This window comes from Scomber japonicus, chromosome 24 (assembly GCF_027409825.1).
Source record: "Scomber japonicus isolate fScoJap1 chromosome 24, fScoJap1.pri, whole genome shotgun sequence".
NCBI classification, from domain to species: Eukaryota; Metazoa; Chordata; class Actinopteri; order Scombriformes; family Scombridae; genus Scomber; species Scomber japonicus.
In genome coordinates this window covers 10950893-10976465 of record NC_070601.1, presented here as the reverse complement: position 1 = coordinate 10976465, position 25573 = coordinate 10950893, and the positions used below count along the sequence as shown (strand labels likewise).

Sequence of the window (25573 nt, the reverse complement as noted above, 5' to 3'; positions counted from 1 at the left end):
ATGAATTGCAGGTGTCAGGTGTGTCTCAACACAAGACATAGGATCCTGTGCTTAGCTGCTTGCAAAAATAAACCCGAAAAACATAACAACACACGTTGGATTACTTAGAAATTGAATATTTGAGGACTTATTGTACTGGACATATTTTTTTCAACATTTACCCCTCTCCTCCTCTTTCTCCCTTGAGTCATATATTTTTCTTTGACACACCCTCCTTATTTTAGTCTTTGTATTTTACCTCATCTCTCTCTCTTCTGTCTGCTCTTTCTTAAGTGGTTGAGTGTTGTTGTACTCTCCATCCTGTTACCCCATTTCACCTCATCTCCTCTAACACTTGTTTCTTTCATTTGTCTTTCAACAGCAGATATAGCATACATTTTACTATACAATGTATATTTTAAGGAATACTGTAACAATGAATACATTATTTTAATAAACACTTCATTCTGCTTCATAATGAAGCTGCAACACAATTGCTATGTGTGTCAGTTAGGTCAGGTCTCCTGTTGGCTATGAACTCATTTGAACCCTTAAGCCATAACAAATGAGCACAAGTGACACTGCTTGGACATACCCTTCATCTGTGTTTATCAGAGAGTGTGTGTTTGCATGTGTGTATTTGGATTCCCCAGATTTTCCAACATTCATTTTTTACTAGTATGCATGTATGTATACATATGTTCAGTTCCTGTCTGCATGTCCATGTCCATCCACAGAACTGCAGGTGCAGTATGTATAGTATGTTTGCATAGCTGTATACACAGTCTATGAATGTGGCTGTGTGTGATCTCTGGAGCATGTAAGTCACCTGGTCTAAAGCATATCAAACCTTTATCAAAGTCAAACTGAGCTGCCTCAGTTCTTCTCGACTCAGGGTATAAATATTTAGTCTGCAGTATAAACACACTGGCCTTCTAGGAATGCTCTGCTCATGAGCGACAGCAATGCTTTTATACTTCTACTGATAATATGGGTGACAGACAAAACTGTTGATTCATCCCAATGTGTAACACGTGCCACTCTGCTTAGTGAGCAAGTGTGCAGCAGTTCTTCAAAATGATCAATCTGTAGACATGTGGATCAGCGCTCGACCCTTGCAAGGATACTTGAAGGGTCATGGAAGTTCGCACATCCAGTCTACATGCGCTTTGTAGACTTGGAGAAGGTTCAGACCATGTCCATCAGGGCATCTTGTGGGAGGTGTTGCAGGAGTATGGGGTACTATGGGTGGTGCTGCGAGACATTCGGCCCTTATATAACTGCAATGAGAGCTGTGTCAACATAGTCAGCAGTGAGTCAGATTTGTTCTCAGTGGGTGTTGGGCTCCGCCAGGATTGTACTTTGTCACTGATTCTGTCTGTTACTTTCATGAACAGAATCTCAAGGCACAACCGGGCGGAGGAGAGTGTCCGGTTTGGTGAATTAAGGACTGCTTTTCTACTTTTTGCAGATGATGTGGTTCTTTTGGCTTCAATACGCTCTGTGATCTCTGGCAGGCACTGGGATGATTTTCAGCCAGATGTTGAGCAGTCAAGATGAGAGCCAGCACCTCCAAGTCTGAGGCCATGATACTCTGCTGGAAAAAGGTGCATTGCTCCCTCTGGGTAAAGAGTGAGTTGCTGCCCCAAGTAGGGGATTATCTTGGGGTCTTTCTCACAAGAGAGAGTAAAATGCAATGTGAGATTGACAAGCAGATTGGTACTGCATCATCAGTAATGAAGGCTTTGTACTCTACCATTGTGTTGAAGAAAGAGCTGAGCCAGAAGGCAAAGCTGTTGGTCTACATCCCAACCCTCCCAATATCACAAGCTTTGGGAGAGATAACCTCCTGGACGCCTCCCTCTAAAGGTGTTACTGGCATGATGAGACTACATATCTCTCCTGGCCTGGTATCACCTTGAGATCGCCCAGACATTTGAGCTTCCTTAATACAGTTATATCAAAAATACACAATCTTTTAATGCACAGTTTTCTATGTTTTACTTTGGGAAATGAATCACTCTCAATACTTCAGCAACAAGTTAAAAGATAACGTGCACAGCAGAAGCATCCTTATATTTCTCCTTATCATTATCTCCTGTGCTCCTTACTATTACTCCAACCTATGGTTCATATGAGACATCTTACATATGATTCAGTTTAATATCATAGGATTAGCATATCTTTAAAGTGATGTAATGTGAATTTGTAGCAGCTCTAAAGATAAAACAGTAGGTAGCCTTAAATAACGTGTGGATATGTCTTGATGCTTTGAGGAGGAAACTGGTAGAATCCAAATGAAAAATAGGCTGGTGCTACTTTCCTACTTCCATAGGTATAGTAGAGGTAAATATTTGTAGACACTTTACAGCATAAACTTTTTTTTTTTTTTTAAGTATTTACTTAAAAAATTCAGCTGGCGAAAACAACCTATAGTTTTGTTTATGCCATCCAGCGGCCATTGTAAGTATGGTCAGATTGTGTTTTTCATATTCGGAGGATGGCAAAAAGTGGAATGTTACTCACTTCCTGTTTTCAACCGCATGTGTCATGTTTCCAATCATGAGTGTATTTAGTTTTTTAAAGACTGTAACTTTGATTGTGGTGTTTATTGTTGCCATGGCAACATAAATTGCATAACTTTAAGGAAGTAACTTGAACCCACACTACATTCCAAGTGATCATTGTAACCAAAACCATGAGCTTTCCCTAACCGTAAGCAAGTGGTTTATGTGCCTAAGCCACCTTAACCACACCATAAAACATTATTATTTTTTACGATTACTGCCGATAGAGGCGACATATTAGAAAACGCTGCTGTAGGTCTTCCTGGAAACCTTCCTCCTAGAAACACTCCTATGAGTCGTTCTGGACTGCAGGTACAACTGACTTGACTCATGTGGTTGTTTCATTATGAGGATGTGTTGGTTTAAAAACAGGACACAAATATATAGGTGAGTTCAAAAATCACCTGGCACTGTAGTTTTATTTTAAAAAGCATTATTAAACAGGAGTAAATATGAATGATGGTTATTATTAGTGGCCTGGTATGTACTTATGGCAGCAAGTAGGTGTATGTATTTGGAATTGCCTCAAAAGTAATTACTGTGCCCGTGTTCTTGGTCATAAATTTCACATGTGGTGGCTCACTGACATATTTTTAATAGTTTTTGGACAACAGTGTAGTTCTATGGCACAGATGAATAACATATTGCAGGCATTGGAAACACAAACAATACTTGTTAGTGCCAGTCTTTTCTTAGGATTCATTGGCAATAAGAAAACAGAAAATATTGCCATCTTCCACCATCAATGTGTTAACCAGCCATCTTCTCAAAAACCTGTACTGTTCCTTTGAATTGTTTTCTTCCCATTATTCTTACAGTGCTTTGGTATGCTCCACTTGTAAATTGTTCAGCTGCTTCAACAGTTTGTCCTAAAAGAACTCTTCCAGTAGAACTTGTCCACAGTTAGTTTAAACATTTACTTTGTCTGATTTGGACTTGACCACTGAAACATCTAAATTTGGAAAAGCTACATAAACTGAAGAATTTTGCACGTGCACGTACAGACGCACACACACACACACACACGCACACGCACACACACACACACACACACACACACACATACACACACACACACACGCACGCACACACACACACATACAAATGTTTTGTGTTTTGTGGATGTTTTTAAAAATTTCCCAGACACTACTGTCACATGGTTCAACATGAGCTTAGAGCTGCTGTCTCGCCTGTGTATGTGTGTGTGTGTGTGTGCATGCTTGTGTATGTGTGTTTGGGTGGAGGCGTAGGATGAGAAGAAAAAAAGTAGTAGAAGAAAGACAGGAGGTGGGGGTTGACATATCCATCCCATCTCTTTTTCCCTCTCTGGAATTCAGCTGGAATCCAAGCTCAACTCCCCTGTTGGCTCCGCCCACACTCCCACCACCTCATATCATGCTACACACCCACACACACACACACAACCTACATTTGCACTAGTTGTTCCCTTTGTTGGGTCATTTTAACCATGAAATAAGTCTTTGCCTGTCCTAACCTGTCCAGCTGATTTGTGACTTCATACACACACCTTTTGTTGTGTGTGTGGGTCAAAGAGAGTAGCAGTCTATTCGTAGGAAAAACAACTTCACAAAAAATAAAGTAAACCTCTCGGCTGTTAACCGTCTACTTGTGGTTGCCATATATTAATAATTTATGTAATGATGCATAATGAAAGCATATAATGTAAGCTGTAAAGACATTTCATATAAAAGAACACTTCTTAACTTGTCACTACACAAACACAATGTGATTTGATAAATAATGATAAATAAATTGTTTATAGTAAATACAATAGACATGATGTGGAGATGCAGTGAAAGTTAAAAAACAAAAACAAAAGTCCATTATTTTCCAGTCTGCATGTAATTCTAATTATTTCACCTGCAAAGCCATATTACTGATTATGTTTCTTCCTTGTCAATACAAAGATTAGTTTCCAAATCTGACTTTATGTCACATTTGAACCCTTTAATCTTCTCGTGTCCGTATTAACATCAGCTCCTAACACTGAGCTATATTTGAATGACATTTTCTCTTAGATGCTTTTACAATATTTCCATCAATGAATCTATAAGATGAAGTTAGTTCTGATACTTATTCCACACTGTTGGTATGTATTACTTAATTTCTTCATTTTCTCTATGGAGTTCCATAATGATTCTTGATGTTTTTTCTCTTTATCCAAATGAAGAAACTCTGCAAAGCAGTAATATAGTTGTAAATAAAATGAAGGGAAATTAATACTTGTCTAATGATATGATTGAGGCTTTTTCCATGTAAAAGATGACATACTTTCCACAGTTTATGAGTCACAAGACCTACACTAAATCCTATAGAGGTCAAACATTTGCACTTAAATCACTGTTGAACTGCTGATTTACTCAAAAAGGTAACAGCCACTTTCAGTCACTCATATACATAGCATTGTGCTGCCATAATGTCAGGTTAGGCATGAGGGATGTTTAAGGTAGATTATGTTTTGCACCTCTCAGTGTCTTTATTGCTGTTTTCAATGCTATTTATAATAGGAGTTGATCTTCTTCATGTCGGATTTTTCCATTGCAGAGAACTTGCACAAACTGCGTCAGAGCCTTTGAACATATAAACTATCTCTTAATGCTTACGTTTGAGAAAGGATGCTTTCTTTGTTCTCGTTCCTACAGCCAGGGTCGCTGCAGTGTTTACATCACTGAGTTGTTGCCGTGGCAACAGACAGAACCTCACAGTCAGGGAGAGAGGAGAGTCTGCAGAGTTAGATTTGAAAATCCTTGAAAAATAATGTTCGACAAAGCAAAACGGATATGTGCCGTCACATTATGCCGCATCATCAGTACATTTCAATGTGATTTCAAATCACTGGCTTCTTCTCACCTGTGTCATATCATATTTGTTAGAAAATATAATTCAGATATTCAAACAAATGCTTTCCCAGCAACATGCTGAACCAGACAATATCATAAATGTGCAACCTTGTCTCCAATTTAATAGTATATAAAAGTAATTTCTAGGAGACATTGCAATATGTTGTGTCATGATCTCCAAATAAACGTTATATTTTATATGCAACATCATGCACATGTATTTTAATACAACAATTGTTTTTCTAATGAGTATTCTATTTTATAGTATTAGAAGAAAAAAAACATTTTGGCAAATACAGGCAAGTTTGTAGAAAACAATGTTTTCCATGTGATCCCCCAATACCATCACCATTATCACTTACTGAATGTGGCATAAAGCTTACTGTTGACAGCGGACATGTGCTATGCTGTAATCAAGATATCAAAATGCAACAGAGCCAACGCTAAATTACCAAAGAGCTGCATAAATCGGTCAGATCATGCAGCTGAGGTGACATCATCTCCCAGAAACATTTTGAACTGACATTATGGCTAAGATTTGCATAGTTCATAAACAACACAGTTAATAAAATATTGAACTACTATAATCTGATATGAGCATACAGGCATTATCTATGATTATAATATTGTTTCTGATAGATTTCAGTTGTGATGAGAACAAATAGTACAGTACATAGAAAGGCAGATCTACAGTATCGGTCTCAGAGAATCCAGTATCTGTCTCTCTGGAAACCACACCGTGAGAGAAGCTGTAAACCAGCATCCTTTACTCCCGTATAGATTCCACACCAAATCCAGTAAACACGGTCAATGAACCAAATCTAAACATCTATTTTGTACTGTTATGACTGACTGGAATTGAAGCCATGTTGGATTTTTAATAGCCAAGTGTCTCTACTGTCAACAGAGAGCAAAATGGAAAGATTTAATAACTTCAGAGAGCCAGAAGGCATGAAGACATGCAGGTTCACATTAAAAATACACACACACACACACACACACACACACACACACACACACACACACACACACACACACACACACACACACACACACACACACACACAAACACACACATTGAGAATGACTCCTGGTAAGTCATTTCAGAGCCTATTAAATCTCCATTAACACACAGCCTCCCTGCTAGCCAGAGCTAATCCAACCCAGGTGTGTGTGTGTGTGTGTGTGTGTGTGTGTGTTTGTGAGTGTTTTTTACCCAATCCCTCCTCTCTCCTCATTCTCCTGGCATCTCTCTTTCTTTCCCTCTACTTTCTCTCCATCTCTCACTCTCTCCATTTTACATCACTGCACCAGCAACAGTCTCCCATGTTTCCCACACTCTCCCTCAAACCTGGCACCTCTAACAACATCAAACTTCCTCCAATTAGGTCAAATTAAGGCAAATTGCAGCTCTCAGTGGGAAGCTAGACTGACACACCTCTCTGGTAATCATATTAAGCACAGTCATCTCTGCAGTCACCTGTAGTCTTGAAAAAAACTGCTGTAAATTTCTCCTCTTTGAATCATTTAATCATTCACTGTTAGCTCAGGCAGAAGGCTTTCATTGATTCTTTAAGTGTGCATCCCGTGTGATGATTGATGCCTGAGCTGCTACACACTTAATTTTTTTCATCATTTCATTTAAAGTGTTTGACAGCGAGAAGAAGATGAAAAACAGATAAGATGAGAAACTCCACAAGACAAAGCACCTGCTTTCTATTCAGTTGAGTGCCTGAATAAAGAGGCTGAAAGATGATGCGCAGTGACAGCAGGGTTATATCATCTGGAGGAGGTGGCAGGTCTGTAGCAGTGGTGCCAGGGCAATCACCTCTTCCTGAACGTCAGGAGCTTTTAAGTACCTCAGTGTGCATATTACTGAGGACTTAACAAGGACTATGCATATTGACACAGTGACAGCAAAGGCAAGCCAGTGCCTGTATCACCTCAGACAGCTGAGGATACTCAAGGTCTCACAGGAAGTCATGCTATGCTTCTACTCTGCTTCAGGGTAGAGCATCTTAACAAGGAGCATCACCACCTGGTATGAGTCTACAATCAAGGGAATGTACATACTGAGAGACTGAGGAAGAATTGCTTCCCACAGGCTATCAGCACTGTGAACAACGGACAATAAACTCTTGAAGGACAACTTACCCAAGGACATTTATTTCAGTATACTATACTTTACTTTACGCTACTGCCATTTAAATACTGGGAATCTATCCTGGGAACATGCTGTAAATGTCACACGTGTTAATATTGTTTTTCTATGGTGGTTACATCTGCACATTCCAGCCGCCCGCTTCTTCTTCTGTTTATTACAAACAGATCACTGTTGCTGCTGCTGGAAGTGTAAAATGCATCATTTCATGCAGCGGTTAAGAAAGGTAAAACCTGTCCTGACCTGGGATTACAGGCCCAATTGTTATGTGTTTATAGCAATCAAGTAGCAAAAACTAACTTTATTTTAATTTCAAACATACCATTTAAAAATAGACTCATTGTACAAGAATCCAAGCCCAAAGTCAAACTCCTCTAACAGACTTTAAAAAAAAAAAAAAAAAGATATTTTTCCCAGTAAAAGCAGCCAACAATATTGGGTTTTTTGAATCTTGTGGGGTCTAAAAAACTCATGCACACATACGCACACACATATTAATGTTCTGGGAAGGTACTCTGCAGGAGAGAACATGATCTCTGCTTGGAAGTGACGCTGTTCCCCCACTAAAGCAGTACAAACACACATTGTTATGTTTGCAAGTGTGTGCGTGGGTGTGTGTGTGTGCATGTGGGTGTAGTGGGTGACAGTACAAACGGCTGCAACTGGAGACCCCTTATGAGAATACTTTGCGAGTGTGTAATGATAACAATATGGACCCACATTTACCAGAAGATTTTATTGGTTTGATGGTTTAACAGTAAGTGAGGAGGGGTATCTATAGAACGATCTATACAATTTTTGATTGTGTAAGTGCTGTGCAGCCTACAATAGGTCTAGTGAGGTGTAAATGTTTGAGGTCTAATATATTGTCAGTCTGTACAACTTTCCTATTAAGTTAACACATTTCAGTAACTAGTATCACCATTCCAAATGCATTTTAAACAGTTTTATTTGGCCCCCGAGCTATGAAATATGTTCAGACTGCAGCTGGTATGGGCTATTGTAATGTTTTTGTAAGATACTTATGACACAGAGAGGCTGAGGAGACAGATGTGTGCAGCTGTGACTCGCCACAATGCAGCCCACCCACATTTTTACTGTGATTCATCATTTGTGTGTGTGTGTGTGTGTGTGTGTGTGTGTGTGTGTGTGTGTGTGTGTGTGTGTGTGTGTGTGTGTGTGTGTGTGTGTGTGTGTGTGTGTGTGTGTGTGTGTGTGTGTGTGTGTGTGTGTGTGTGTGTGTGTGTGTGTCCAGATACTGAAGAATGTTTCCCAAGTTCCCAACTCATTGATATATTAGAAGCTGACTAGCACTCTCTGCTGGCTAAAACAGCTCTTTACATTGATCATTGTTCTACTGAAACATTGTAACCTGAATGCAAAGCACGGAGCTTGTGATGGAGGGAATTTCAACTGATTGAAGTTTGATAAGAAGCTTGTTTCCACCCCAGATGAGATTTTAGATACAGTTGGATGATGTGGACGAACATAACTCCTGTTTAACTGAGTAAATAGATAAGCATCATTTTGCCATTGTAGTTGCTCATGCTGGTTAATTGTGAGGCAATTAATGAGATCTTTCTGTGAGTAAGGTGTTTTTACTTTCACTTACATCCTTCAGATCTTGTGCAAAACAGTATACATGTATTCATTCATTCAAACTCCGCATTCCAACCTCTTTTTTAATGTAATTTAGATAATGTAGATGTGATTACTGCTACCCAAGTTCTCTTGCAACACTGTAGAATGATCCCTTTAATTTATTTTCCTTATTATATCAACATTTTGAGCCCAAATTGGGTTGCACGCACATAAGTATCTCACATTGTGTACCATTTACAGAGGACAGATATTGTGATGGAAGATGGGAACTTATACACACTTAAATTCTTGGCATAATTGACATTTCCTCTGATGTCACTGCCGACATACTAATTGACACTTTGGCTATTTACAGTGCACACACTTCAGCTGTGGTAAATAGTTAATGGACTGCATCTATATAGCACCTGTCGAGTCTTCCAACCACTTGAAGCGCTTTAAACTACATGCCAGCGTGCAACCATTCACTCTCTCTCACACACCCACACACACACACACACACACACACACACACACACACACATTCACACATCGACCAGTGCCAACCTGCTTATCAGGAGGACTTCCTAATGCTCATTCTCTCTCTCTCTCACACACACACACACACACACACACACACACACACTTTCAATGGCCTTTGGGAGCAATTTGAGGTTCAGTATCATGCTCATGACTATAGTCAATTTGTAGTATGTATAGTTAATGAAAACAGCAGAATATATTTTCACTTTCATTTCCTGCTCTTCAAATGATGGTTCAGCTGATTTAATCTCTTTAAACAGTTTTCAGTGTTTACATGTCAACTGACACTTCAATTATTAGACATTATACTTTCCAGCATAAGTCAGCACATTAAAAGTTTCTTCAGAAATTGTTGTCTTTTCTATTTCCTCTGTTGAATGTGCACCATTATATACAATTAAGGGAGAAATAAGGAAAATGGGAGGAAAAGAGTCAGCCACATTTTGCTATTAATAAACTGTTGGAAGATAAATGATGGGAGATGGGATTAATTCCATGAGTAATGACATAAAATGTCCACTAGATGGCATTGACACACTCTGACACTAATTTTCATTCAGCATTGTCATAATAATGCCTTCTTGATAAGCTAATGCTTCAGAATTGGAAGCATTAGTTCCCTCACTTTGTGCTACTGTATGGGGACAAAGTAAGTTTAATTAATAGTTAAACTGCAGATACACACATGATCTGCACAATCCTAACTACACACCTGCAACCAGTGGGAGAGCCCCCCCTCCACTTGTGGAACTTGAGTGAGCTATTTTTCTATTTATAGCTGCAGAGCTCGGCTGTGTCTAAAATGCCTGCTGTCTCATTCTGTTTTGCTTCCTTACTGTCTGACAGATTTGAAAGAGGAGGGGGTGGTGAGGGGTTAGAGGTCCTCTAGTTTAAATCACTTAGCTTTTCAATGCCCGGAGTCTTATTTACATGTATCCTTTGATGACAAAGATTTATTTTCACAGAGGCCGGTAAGAGAAGGCTTTCTTGAAAGTGTATCACTCATTCTGACAAGTTTGAGGTGTTAGAAGGGTTTCCCTGTGTCTGAATCTATGTGAAACAGATGTTCAAATGATGGCAGATTCATTAGTGTCATTAATGTTAGAAGTCAAGTGTTAGTGTCACTTGACTTCACTTCTGACCTCTTGGCATTCTAAAGAAACTTGCAGCAAATATATGCAGCTCAGTTTGTAATTTTTAACACTTTGCATTATTGTGAATGATTTGTCCTGTTTATTTTATGCCTGGACAAAAAACAGAAAGCCAATGTTTATGTCGAGCTTCGTCACACAACTGAAGTTACAAATCAATGTTGCTTTGGAGACCGTCCAAAAGACATTTCCAATAGAATTCAGTGTTAGCCAATTGTTTCAGCCTTTCAGTTTACTCCCAGCTGATAATGGCGACTCCTGGCAGCCCGGCTGAGGGGTGCGAGGAGGAGAGGAGATAAGACGCTGGGAAGAAGATGGCCCTGTGTCATTCTGGGAAAATCAAAGGAGACAGTTACGCTTCTCGGTTCAACGTGGCAGTCTAATGTCTAGCTTTCTGTCTAGGCCTGCCTCGTCTCTCTTTTCCTTTTCATCTCTCCCACTGTCTCAGTCTACTCGTCTCACTCTTTCAAAGTAAAATCTCCTTAATTGGGATGAGCATAATTAAGTACAGTGTACCTTCAGTGCTTCAGAAAAATCAAGCCTTGATCAGAAGAACAAACATGCATTCATTATTTCTGATAAAAGGGTAGCATGCAGGATTAAGATACTTGACATGAAGGTGGATGCTCAACTAGTATTCTAGATTACCAACTACCTCAAATGTCGGTCACAGAATGTGAGGCTGCAGAGAAACGTGACAGACATAATAGCAAGTAGCACAGCAACACCTCAGGGGACGGTCCTGTCTCCCTTCCTATTCACACTCTACACCTCAGACTTCAGATACGGCTCACAGTCCTGTCACCTGCACACATTATTGGATGTCTCTGCTATTGTGAGTTGTATCAGCAGGGGACAGAAGGCTGAGTACAGGAATGTGGAGGACAGTTTTGTGGAGTGGTGCTTACTAAACATCACAAAGACTAAATGATTGGTGGTGGATTTAAGGAAGTGAAGGACCCATCCAACTCCAGTCAGCATGATGAGAAAAGAGATGGACATTTTCAAGAAATACAAGTACCTGGATGTCCACACAGAGGCTCAAAGCTGTCTTTATTTCAACATCTGCAAAACCACACTGCAGATGTTTTATCACTTGGTAGTGTCTAGCATCATCTTCTACTCTGTAATATACTGGGGCAGCTGGGTGAAGGTAGCCAGTGCTGATAAACTTAATAAACTCAGGAAAGTGGGTTCTGTCCTGGGGGTGAAACTGGAGGTGGATGTGTTGAAAAGGAGGATGCAAAGAAAACTATGCTTCTCAACCCCTGCAAACCACACTGGAGTCATATCAGAGCCCCTTCAGCTGTAGACTGAGACCACCGAGGTGCACCACTGAATGCCACATGAGGCCATCAAACCATACACCTCCTCTCCCTCTGCAGGAAGGACAGTTGAAATATCGGAAACTGAGAAAAACAATATAAATATCGCTTTTTATTACTTTTTCAATAACATGTCCAGTATTACTTTCAATATCTTGTGCAATATTACTTTTTATTGCTTTTTTCAATATCATTGCCAACATCCCTTTTCAATATGTTACTGTTATCCTATTGCTGGCACTGCTGTTAGAATTTACTTACTTTACATTAATTACTCTATTGTTTTTATTATTATGTTGTGATCTTATCTTATCTTATTTTATTGTGAAACCATATTGTGTTTTATCACCAAGTTAAAAAAAAAAAGAAAAGCTATTAAATGAGGATTTATCCACTTGGGAATGTAAATGTGCCAAGCAAATTCCATGGCAGTCTCATTGTTGGATTCCTTACAATGTTGACATGTTTTGTCCTGAGGGTGCTGCTGGAGGGAAAGGCATGTACGGTCCGAAATCCAAGGGTTACTCCTTTTGGGAGCTTGGATTTTCCAAATAACTTTTAGAATTCCCACACAATTCTGATGTATTTAATTGTTTGCAAGTGGATTTTGGTGGTTATGGCCTGACGGTGGAGCTAGAAATAAGGGTCCATGAAAGTGTGGAAACAGAAAGTAAGATACAATGAGGGAAAATAAGCGTAACTACATAAACAGTTGTGTGTAGAAAAATGGAGTTTTACACAGCAGTTTGAAAAATGACACTGATTTAGCTGCCATGAGCTCCTTGAGCAGGTCAGTTCAAAGGAGCCGTCATGTCAGAGAACAAATTGCAGCATGCTTTCAGTGTAGTCTTTGGAAGGGTCAAAGCTGGACCTATCCAACAAACTCAGGCTGTGTTCCCAGCCTGGTTCTTGTTTCCTTAAAGGTAAAATAAGGCTGATGTGATTTCTTTTCTTTCTGTGCTTCACTAACTGCATTTAGCCTAAACTGGAAAGCCCAAATGAGCAGTCCAAATGAGAAGAAGCATATTGTGTGGATGACTCTAAAAGTGAAAATACTTCTGTGCAAAAAAAAGAAGAAAAAGCGGAGGGGAGGTGAAGAGAGTAGGGTTAGGGTTAGGGTTAGGGGCTTTCAGTAGGAGCCCCAGGGCCTCAGCATGAAGCTCTGACCTGGAATTCCAAATAAATAATTCCCTTAGCCTCCCCACCGAAATAGGCTGGAGTAACGTGCACACAATACATGAGCAAAATATATAATTTCTCCATAACTTTGGCTTATTTAAACTAGTTCTCCAAGTATCTGAAGGTGTATTTCATCAACAGACACTCAATCGCTCTGCAAAGTAAAATCATGTGTATGCATGAAAGCGAACACACACATACACTCAGCGGCATTAATTCTCAGCGCTTAGCCCTCAGAGTAGCCTAAATCCTGCATGTGTGAGCAGGAACATTCAGTTAATCCTTACTAAATACAGCATGAAACCCTTTTATTCTGTAATAAATGAGCATGCAAGGGGAAAGCATGGCACTGTGGTCTAATGTCCTGCGGTACACACAAGTAATTAAAATCCACAGATTGGAGAGTTTAAGGGTGTAACGGATGAGAAAAGTTTATAATATATCAGTTAGAGCTGCAAGCAAGATGTCCTCAACTGAACTTAAGTCAAAATCAAAACTGGATTTTATTTGGTTTGGCTCAGCAGCGGGACAGGATATGATTTTGGAGATTCCTTATGAAGATAGTTGCACATACACTTGATGAAAAACAGCCACTTTCACTGTTTACAAAAAAAAAAAAAAAAAAATGACAATTGTAAATGTGGCAAAGTTGTCCACATTCATGATGAAAGTCACCTTCTGTCATAAATTGAGATTAACTTTCATGTCCAGAAGGAAATGTGTCTTTCACTTACACAGAGCTGCAGTCAAACAACATATGACAATACAAAACATAGTAGAATTAATACAGAACTGACTAGGACAATGCAATGGTGCACTCAGTATAAAAAATGCTGCACTCAGCTGCAATCACACAATGCATCAATAGTCAATAAATACATGGTCTAATACATGCTTTGAGTCTTTACTGCTCATATTTTTCAGAAAATTAAAACAAATACAATTTATTAGAGTTTATTAAAACTTGGGTCTTATTTGTATATGTTATATGTTGTATATTATTACGGTTTGGGCCACCATTCCTCTCAGTTATTATGATGATATACACACAAAGGAAATGGGTTCAGATCTGTGAACATGGCAACGACTTCACAACAAAGTCCAACACAGCATAAATGGAAATGTTGCAAACAAGCCTGCAGTTCAGCCAGCTTATCTATTTTTTATTTTTTTTTGCCGATACAGTAATAACTTGACCTAAAAATAATAGACACATGCTATTACATGATATTCTGTCACATACGCTTGCTCCCACGGCCTCTTTCAAGATCACAAAGCACTTTAGTCAATTATAAGTTATTGAAGATGAATGTGAGATTATGATAAATTCTTGCTACTTTTCTTGTTGCATATTTCTTACTTAAGTATTTAAGAGGGAATTTAGAGGCACAAAAAAACTCTCTAAATATGCTTTTTTCCTGCTCCAAGATTAGATAAACTGCGTGCATGTGTGCGTGCGTGCGTGCGTGCGTGCATGCGTGTTTTAGATGTTGTGCAACACCCACTGTGAGTATCATATCACCAGGGTTTACACTGATTAGGATGAATACATAAATGGGAAGTTGTAAACTTGACACACTGTGGCATCTGTAAGAGGATCTTATCGACGCGTTCCCTCTGGCCCATGACAAACCACATTAGAGAGGACATTAGTGGATATAGGGGGTCACTGTAATACACACACACACACACACACACACACATACACACACACACACGCAAATACACAAGGGGATGGACATTTTTTGCCTTCAAGACTCAAAAGCGCACAATTAGATCATCCGCCTTCTGCCTTCGGATTCTCTCTCCCACACACACACACACACACACACACACACACACACACACACACACACACACACACGAAAAGTACATCCATACACAAAAATTGTAACTCAACACTACACAATTAGATCATCCGCCCTCTGCCTTTGGATTCTCTCTCCCACACACACACACACACACACACACACACACACACATGAAAAGTACATCCATACACAAAAAAGTGTAACTCAACACCGCTGCTTTCTCACTGGACGAGAGGTTTAATCGGCAACAGACAGAGAGATTCTGGCTGCGGAAATTAATGTTTACTTTTCGGCCGTCTCTATTTCAAGCTGCTCTCTTTTTCCTCCATTGTTGAGAAAACATCCCAAAGGAGATGTGAGATTGCTGAACCAAAACAGTGCCAAACAAACCCCGCTGCTTCATATGGTTCTCTTCAACGGAATATCATACACACTTGTTAAAAATATTGCCATGTGAGGTTTAACGTTTCTGTGCACAAACGAGAGGAAGCTTAATATATGTTTTCACACACATTATACAGTATGTTGGGATGTCTCTCAGGTACTGGCTGTATCTCATTTAAATCAGTTTACATCTCATCTATTTTATACTATGTGCTATCCTGACTACTTTATGGCATGTTTGGAAGATAAATCTAATTTTAAGAGGGATATAAAAAGCAAAATATTACTTGTAGAGGCAATATGTAGAGCAATCCTGCAATATCGATCCAAGAAAGTAATGCCACTACATCAATCATGTAGTAAAATGCAACAATATCCACTGAAAAGGCATTTTTATAGTGTTTTTCTGTTACTTCCCCTGAAGACAAACAATATTGTGGTTTGTCATGTCTAGATGGACATGTTAACAACCAGGCCCATTAAACTTAATAAGGACCATAATCAAACTACAGCCGGAGCAGACCCTCATAGCCTCTCTCCCAGGAGGGGACCTGTACTAGAACACGATGCAGAGGTCATCTGGACCATGACCAGGAATGTTTAGGAACAAGCAGCAGCAGGTTTGATGATATTCCTTCTGAAAGACATCTTGCTGAACAAACATAATCTCACCAGGCGTTAATCATTCACATGCAATGAGAAAGTCCATCATGAAATCAAAGCAATCCTTTGGTATCACATACAGTTCTAGCTGCCCTCTTTTTATCAATTAGCAAAGTGTGTCATACTTTTTAGAATGTTGCCATTGTAATAAGATACATGTACTAAATACTGGAACCTTATCTACATAACTGCGTGTATTTATAGTAAGATTATTTGCTGCAGAAATTATATTTAAATCCTTCAGACAAGAATAGTTGACTTCGAAGTCAAGCAGTGAGAGCAGCTGTGAAGAGATCCAAATCAGAAACTGCTGCTCTAAGCCAAGAAAATCAATCTGTGTTCCATCACAGTTTAAGTGTTTTGACGGAGGCTCTTGTTTGATGACATCCTGTATTTGATCTACTTACTATTTAATCTACATCATCAAGTCGAGTAGCTCAAATGCTGACAACCTGTTGTGAAAATGTCTACACACTCGCTGTAGTGATATTGTCTGGTAAAAAATAAAAACATATATATTTATATTTCTAGATTCGTGAGATGATGCAAAATTCTTTTTTTTATTGTGTATTAGCATAAGCATTCCAAAGATGTTGAACCATCAAGGTCTTGTTCCTCCCATGCAACCTCCTCACATTCAGAGAACTTAGGGAGGAAATCAGGGAGGAAAGGCAAAATGGATAGTGGTTAGGTTCACAAGTTCAAGCCTCTCTGTTTCCTATAGCCTGTTTCAAAGAACATATGTTGAAACAGGGACATTTGAGGATTGAAAATATATTTATCTGTCCCCCAATGTATTGATGTATTGCTTTTTTATTTCTATTTTTATTCAGATTTTCATTGTTGTTAAGTGATGAGGTCTGACTCATTCCGCCTCTCTCCAGTGACGGGCGCAGGGGGGAGGGGGGTGGTTATATTTCTGTGGTATCCCCTACTGTGATTCAGTAATAATAAGCTTTATATTTAGAGCACTTTTCAATGTACAGTTACAACATGTCTCTAAGCAATCAGAACAACCAATGACGAGAACCTTAGAAATAGCCCACAGGCAAAAAAGAACAGAATGAAAACAAGTCTATTATAGTACATTAAGGCATTAGTTTAAAGGAAAGCATGTGAAAAACATCCAAGTTTTGATTGTCAAACATTTGCTGCCTCTGCACTATAAAACTTCCAATTGCAACTGATTTGAATCCAGGTTCACTACAGCTGCAATCATCCGTGAGATGATACATTTGCCACAATGACCAGTCAATCAGTGTTTGATACCCAAACCATAATTGTTTCAGTCGAGTGTTTTTTTGGCAAATGTACGAGGACCTCAGGGTAAATGCAGCTCATAAGAGGTTAACTGTTCCAAAAAAACCCCAAGAGCCAAGTCCTGGCCTTAAAGGTGTTTAACAAAATCTCTAAATCCAAGCTAACGTGTGAAAATCTTTCTTTCTTGTTCTTATTAGAATATTTGCTGCCTTATTGTTTCTGATCCTCAGACCATGTGTTGATGAGGTTGTTGTGGTAATGTATTGTTGGGTTTTTTGTTTTTGTTTATTTGTTTATGTAATTACTTATTCATGTATTTTTTTGGAGAGGATGGTTTATTTGCACTTTGAGTGTTTTTATTTGTAACAATTTATATCGGTGTTCATTTTTCTGTTTGCATATTTGTGTGTCATTAATAGTAGAACAAATCTAAAAAATCAAAAAACATAAACAGATTGATGTGGATTCTCTTTTTCTGGAGAAACCCACAGCTGCTGGCTCCTGGCTGAGAGCCAGATGACCCGTGTCATCGCCCAAGTCTGCATGGCTCAAAGCATAAACAATGGCAAACATGTGGAGCAGCATACTCAAATATTTTTAGTACATTGAAATGCATGATTTCTGACAAATGAAGTGTTTCTGATAAAACATTATTCCAGGAGCTTGTTTTCATGGGCTGAGTAAGCTTGTAACAGAAATGTTTTTCATTGGATATTTTGCATGCCATGTGGGGGATTCTATCGAAATATTTCACAGAAAAATGTGCCCAATAGCCAACAAAGTGTCTCACATGGTTTTAGGCTGCTAGTGATGGTTCAGCTCAATTATTAACATTAGAGAATGTTGTAAATGTTACCTTTAAAGGAGAGATTTTCACAACACCAGTTGTCTTCACAATACCAAATATGCTGATGAATTTAGTTCATCATCTCAAAACAAGCAGTTCCTCAGTAATCTCACTGTGAAAGTTTCGACTTGGGGGGTCTAAAGGGCAATTCAACCCTTCTGGTAAAGCAGTGATTCTTCAACAGTGATTTCATACAACAATAAACCCGCTGATATTCGGGAGGACAGAGTGTCAGTGCCATGCTTTGCCTTGCTTAGGCGTGAAAACTCAACCAAATAAGTGTTGGAGTTCATTTGACGGCTATAAAAGGTGACAAATCTCCATATTTGGAGGTGATGGGTTGGATAGATCTTAACTTGCAAAAAATAACTTGGTGAACTTTGCTGCTTCCAACCACAAATTGGGACAATTTTTTTAAAAGCGTAACTAATATTGTCATGGTGTTTACTGTTGCCATAATAATGAAGGTTGCTAACTTTAAGCAGTAACTTTAACCCACACCACGTGTCAAGTGATCATTTTAACCCAAATCATGATGATTCTCCAAGCCTAACTAAATGGTTTTTGTCCCTAACTAAACCAGACCTTAACCACAGCGTTGTGATACCATAAAACATTAATCCTATAGTGGATTGGTGGGTATATTACATGCATGATGTTCGGAACAAACAACATAAGGGGTAGTCATTTCTGTACAGTCACTGAGATAGCACATAAAGCTGGTCGTTGTGACAAATATCTCCATGTGATTGAACCAGCATGATACAAACACAACTATTAATGTGTAAAGTGGTCACTCAAACCTCAACAATGTAAACCTCACTGTCGAACTAGAGACCAAAGTCATTGGGATTCATCATCTGGGAACCATGAATGTCTGTACCAAATGTTGTGCCATCTATTCAGTAGATGTTGAGAATGTTTCACGGGATAAGGTGGAATTTTGACCTGCAATAGATCTCTAAAGTCAGATTCATCCTCTAGAGACCTCGAAGGTCTGTATAACATTTCATGGTGATCCATTATTAGTTGTTGAGATATTTCAGTTAGGAAAAAAGTGGTGGACCAACTCCACAACCAAATTGACAGACTGATATCCTGATATAGGACCATGGTGATAGCATGGGTACAAAAACAGACTTGAGAGATCCTCATAAAGCAAACAGCAGGCTGGTTTGACTCTCTTCAAGTGTGTTTCCTTACTTCTTCTCTGAGCTCTGAATACTCTGATGCAGTTCAGCAGTGATACAAAACATTCATCATCAAAGAGGCATTAAAGAATTTTAAGAACGGTAACAACTAGATGTAAGCAGCTATAATTCTGGCAATGTTAGTTTTCCAGTCGACGGCACAGATCAAATTCTTACACTTCAATAAACATTTCCACTTAGTGCCCTTTTGTGATAGATTGTTGAACAGTGACTCCAAGTTTCAGAGCAGAAAAAAAAATCCAAGTTTTTACTGCACTGCAAGCGGCTATACATGCCAATTTCCATTCACTGAACATCGGCAAGTAGAAAAATACCAACGGGAATCCTCCACATTCCCAGTTGTCATAACCAGTATTCAATTACATGCAGAGAACACACAGTAGTAACCACCTATCACTGTGGGTGTCACTAAAACAATCAAAACAGACTGATGATTTGGATCAACACTTTTCACACTAATAGCTCATCTCACGCCTTTAGCTCTAATGTTACTGCTTATTGTCTTACTTGATTGGATTACTCATGAGGCGCAAGCAAAGCAGAGATTGTATTTTTCCTTTTCCACAAACTCTATCATGTGTTACTAGCCCAGATTTTGATTGCAGTGTTGAATATACATAGATTACACCACCAGATGGTAAAGCTCTGACCTCAACAGGACCACAGCTCAATCACTTCAAATCGATCATTTCATGGAAAGAGTTGCACATTTGGTGGAGATTTCATTTTGGAAGGAATTTCTTCACTTAGTCACGTTTCTAAAGCATTAGGGTAAGTGAATCTAAAAATAGACCGTGCAAAGTCAACATTCTGGCGCCCCATAAACAACCGGGATTAAATTAGCCAACCACTGTTTCCTCTCTGGGCCTTGGTGCATGTGCGTCTGTGGATGCGAGCGATGTGATGTAGTAAAGGCAGGAAGCAGTGCATCTTCCACAAGCCTAAAGTTATGGAATGTAAACGTTCCCTTAAGGAAGCTATACTGTTTTTAAACTCATGCTCCTTTACAAGAACGTGTGTTGATACGATGTCCAACTTTACAGTCGATCACTCGGTAAGAAGAACCGCTTCCAGCCGCCCACCTTCCTACTGTAATAACACAGGAGGTGCTTGCTGATGAATTTTGTGCGTCATTGTTCTTTCAACATCAACAACCTGGCCATGGAAAAAAAAAAGGCTATTAAGCAATCACGGCCAATATAACTGTCAGACGTTGCTCTTTGTGTAAACCATTACATCTCCACTTTGTCTCTGTTTCTACCTTCCAGTCTTTCTCTCTCTGCCTCTTTGTCTTTGTCTCCCTCCTTAAAAAGGCATAGCATGAGACTAATGTGCACAGGTTGTTGCTGCGTGCACACAGGCATGCATGCACGCACACACGCACACACACACCGGTACACATGAAAAACATTTAAAGAGGGATCACAATCCAAGAAAATATTTTGGCATTGAAAACGTGTCTGATCATTTATTAATTCATCTGTAGCTACTTTTCTTCTTCTTGTTTTTTATGTTGCTATTCCATAATAGGAAAGAGGGAGGGAAAAGTACAGTAGTTGGGGAAGTTCTGGTCCAAACCACATGTTTTAAGATTAACTGTATATCCTGCAGTAGAGTTTTATCTCTACTGCAGGATATACAGAAACTACCCATATAATGTATATGGTTATATGAGGTATGTAATGCTGTAAATCAATGTCAAGCACCGCTTTGTGGCAATACTGGATTTACTGGATTTTTGCATCAATTTAATGATGAAGTACCTTCATTTGTCAGGTTTTTTTTTAATTAGCCCTATCTGTTTATTTAATCTATAAGAAGTTTCATCATTGATTTTTACAGACAATTGACTCAGTATATACAATTACATTTAACCAACAGCTATTCACAGCCATTTACATGTTCTTTAGTCTTGTAAGGAATTAATTTTGCAGGAACTTCGGTCTTACTTCATTCACTGACCAGTTAAATATCATTATTGTCACACATGCTAATTGAATTGCACTCTGAGGCTATTTTGATAACAGCACACAAACAGGGACAATTTCAAAAAAAATACATCTTTGACACCACAAGGGGAAGCTGGGCATGTGCTCAGGAACATGGAATCTTGAAAACAGGCTTACATGTAAATAAATGAAAGAGTATCATACGCACCCTATCAAGTGTCAAGTGAGATTTAAACATCGTAAAACACACTCTGAGTGGGTCTGTAATTCATAAACATAATCAAAACATAGTGAAGTAGCAAAATACCAAACTAACTGATGAAATAGTGTTGTAACTGGTGAACATGGGCTCCTTTGCTTTCACTCTGATTTGGACAAAAGTCTCTCTGAGAAATGGACAATTCAGAGTTTGAATTTCATCAGAGAGAGCTTCTCTATCAGAGCAATCAAGGACAGTTTCTCAAATGTCAAGGATTAAACCTATTAAATTGAGAATCATAGACTCTAAATCTAAATTTCAACCCATACATTTGCATTAAAACTGCACTTTTAATTTGCATTGGGAAAAAAAACAAGTGCATTTCAACTGAATAACTTAAAATGTGCCACAACAGTACATTCCCAACATAAAGCCTTTGTTTACACTTCATGTCAGTATTTTACCTCATGCACAACAGTGTGTGAAGCATCCCAGCAGACCAGCAACATATCTTGGCTCAGTATTTTTACAAACACTCTGAGGTGCCATAACTTCATGGTCCAGATTATACTAATGACTCCAAACTGATGGCCTCATGTTATCCTCAGTGGGCCGTGGCAGGGGAGGGGGGTGTAGCAGCATGGAAAATAGAGTTGCAGTTGGTGGGAAACTCTTCTGAGTGAGAGCTCCTCCACATCTCAGAGAGAGGAAGAGAGAGAAGAGGAAAAGAGAGTGCGTGCTTGTGTGTGAGGGACAGGCGGGTTGCGAGAAAGTGAAACAGAGAGAAGGAGAGTGAAGCTGGAGTTGTTCTTTGTAATAGGAAATGATGAGAGAGAGGTTTGAGGGCTGCATGGTTTTGACCCTGTGACCGCTCCCAGTCGTGAGAACCGAGTCCCGGGCCATGTGTCCTTAAGACCCTCGCATCAGCACACACACGCGCTGCTGCACGTACACACACACATATACTGTAAACTTAGCAAACAGGCCTAAAAAAAATCCAAAATACACACCAGCTGAGGCAGAGAAAGAGAGGGTAAGTCTACAAAAGAAGTGGGGAAAAATTATCATACCTTTCCACCAGTGCATGTGGACTCGTGCCAACTATGCAGCCTATAAAGCCCCCCCGCTAAAAATAAGTCTCCCAAGTATGTTTTGGTAAGGATTTCATACTTATTCTCACTCAATTTGAAGCCTATATGTAGACAAAAGCCCAAGCAGCCCAGTGACGGCAGCAAGGGGAGTGAAAAAAAGTGGATTTAGTGGGAAAAACTATCCGTACACTTCATTGCACCTTTTGTTGGAATTGTTTAATCCTTACAAGCTCCATAAAAGTTTCTTTAGCTTCCCTTGGAAAACTTTTGTGCAAGGTGTGACTCTCACAAGGCCAGAAAGCACAGCAGTGACCAGCCAGGGGAAAAAAAATCAAGGTGGGAGAATTAAAGCAGTGCTGCCTGCCCCCTTCTTCCCCCCAGTTAATTACCCATGTGCCCTTAGGCAAGACCAAGACAACCGCTCCAGTTGTCAGCAACAGGCCTGTGATGCAGTGGCTAGATACTGGTTCCAGGTGCAGATGTCAGTGCTGGGTCAACACTCCCTCTTCAAAACTCATAAATCTTCCTCCATCTCCACAGTCTGGTCACCATGTCTAACAGTCTAATGAACATAGAAAGGTCTCTGGCAGAAATAAACAGTATGTTACAGTCTGCTGATTGCTTCCCCTAACTGTTCCAGGAGCTGTCATATAGATACATCTTACGGCAAATAAGGGGGTGGAGTTGGAGATCACCTAAATTCTCTTTGAGTATGCAGCCACAGTAGTAATGAACTCACTGAGGAAATAGGACAAACATGATTCTCTCCACTTATGTGATTGTTTCCTTATGGTTTTCATATATACAGTAGGCCTGGTTCACCACTGCCCTGAATACAAACTGCATTCTTCAAATGACTGAATAAAAAGTGACACATTTACCTGCAGGAGGATTGAATTAGAACCACAAAGTAAGACCTTTTTGAACTTTATGAGACTCAAAGTTTTATAAAAAAAAGTTTACCTCTGACTTCCACACAACGTAAGCATGAGCGCTGGTCGGCTGCACTTTCCTCTGGAGCCACCTCCTTGGGGAGAACAGTGTGCCGGTGCTCCCGGCATGCGCAACAACGGGGCTCCTCACTAGAAACGGTAAATCCCCGGCGGTATTCCTTTTGGCACGCTTCGCTGGATCATAGTCAAAGTGAAAGTTGGAGGATGGAGAAACATCCAAAGGTATAGAAGGAGCAGAAAGGGACGGCGCTACGGGCTCCTTTACTGTCAAAGTCTTGGTGCGTGAAGCCGGTATCACGGCCAAGCGCTCCGGAGACGCACCTGTACAAGACGGTGCTCCACTTGCTTCCTCCGTCCTGGAGCCACAATTTCTTATGATAGCAGGGTCCAAGCTCCGGGTTTGGCGTAGCCTCCGTTTGGTCATGGCTTTGGAAGCAGGAGAGGAGCAGGAGAAGACGCTGTTGAGAAGTCCATGAGCGGCAGACATGTCTTACCGTATTTTGGATCTCACATCAGCGCTGCTCAATGCGTCTCTCTAAAGCGCCCCATGCAACAATAATATACGAGATTAATGTTTCCCCATCAAAAGGACGGTCCAAGTACAAGCTGGTGAAGAGCTGGAATGTGTTGCATTTGGCTGCAGACGCTGCGTAAAGTGGAGGAGGCGCAAGACTTCTTTTCCTCTCCTGTGTTCCTCTGAACGTCGATCATTGCCAAACTGGAATGGAGTGAAAAGACAGTGTGAGAGTGTGTATGCATGAGCATGGGAGGGGGATTCACAAAACTTGAAATGAATGTTGTAGGCCTATATTTTGCTTAATAATCAATTTAGTGCCACAGTGTTATATGCATAAGCACTGGTTTTGCTTTTCAAATCTCAAAGTGAGTTTGCATTAGAAAAAATCAGCTTTAGATTCCCATTTTACCTCCTGCTCTTTTTAAATAAATAAATAACATTTTAAAAGAAAATACCTCCAGATGATCATCAGTCGGTGATCACTGCTCTTGTCCATCAGAAATCCATTCAGAAAAGCAGCAGTTTGTCCTCATTTGCCTGAAATAAAGTACACCACCCTTGCACTAACTTTGATTTCTGCACCCTCTGCAATTCTAAGAGTGGTTAAGACGTGTTTCTATAATTAACATCCCATTTTTATGAGGGTAATTTGGCAAGTAGACAGACACAATTACCCACAGGCAGAAGGTCACGCGTACAGACAGACATGATTAAGGCAGAGATGAAAATAGCAGTATTAATCCTTGTCTACCATTAATCCACTTCGCTGTCTGGGAATAATAGGCCTATCACTGAAGCCTGCTGTGTGCTATTATTAGCTAAACAATAAGTGAGCCACAGGATTAATAGTCGGTGGCTTTCTTTATACACCTGTGCATGAGGCTATAGCCCAGACAATGTTTATACAGATGCTCATGAAGGAGCACAGCCATTTCCATTAAGATGACTCTGAGTGTGCCAGTACAAGTGTGTGCATTTGTTTTGTCAGTATTATGAGCAGGGATGGAAAGACGCTGAACGAGAGCATGAGCATGTGTGGCCCAGTGTGTGAAAGTATGGGAAAAATGAAAAGAGACAGCAGGAGTCCAGAGAGGAGGGTTGCCGGACGTCTGATAAAGGAGCTTATGAAGCTGCACCGCATGACACACTCACACATATACACACAACACAGCATGACATGACACTGATAACAGCAGAGATAGATTTGACCCTTCTAAAAACAGTCTGCGGGGGAAAAGAATGAGACACATACTGAGAGAAAACACAGAAGCAGGAATTATAGAGAGAAAACATGGTGTTTCGTATTAGTTTAGAGGTGAAAAAAAGTATGTGGACATAAGC

General features: G+C 39.7%; 1 protein-coding gene across 1 annotated transcript in view; it reads right to left on the bottom strand.

Moving 5' to 3' along the window:
• LOC128354166 (rho GTPase-activating protein 6-like) overlaps positions 1-24202 on the bottom strand; it is an 81638-nt gene extending 57436 nt beyond the window's left edge. The window contains exon 1 of the mRNA XM_053314429.1: positions 23726-24202. Coding sequence (XP_053170404.1) covers positions 23726-24202 — 477 coding nt within the window. The remainder of the gene's footprint in view (positions 1-23725) is intronic.
• Between the last annotated feature and the right edge of the window lie 1371 nt (positions 24203-25573).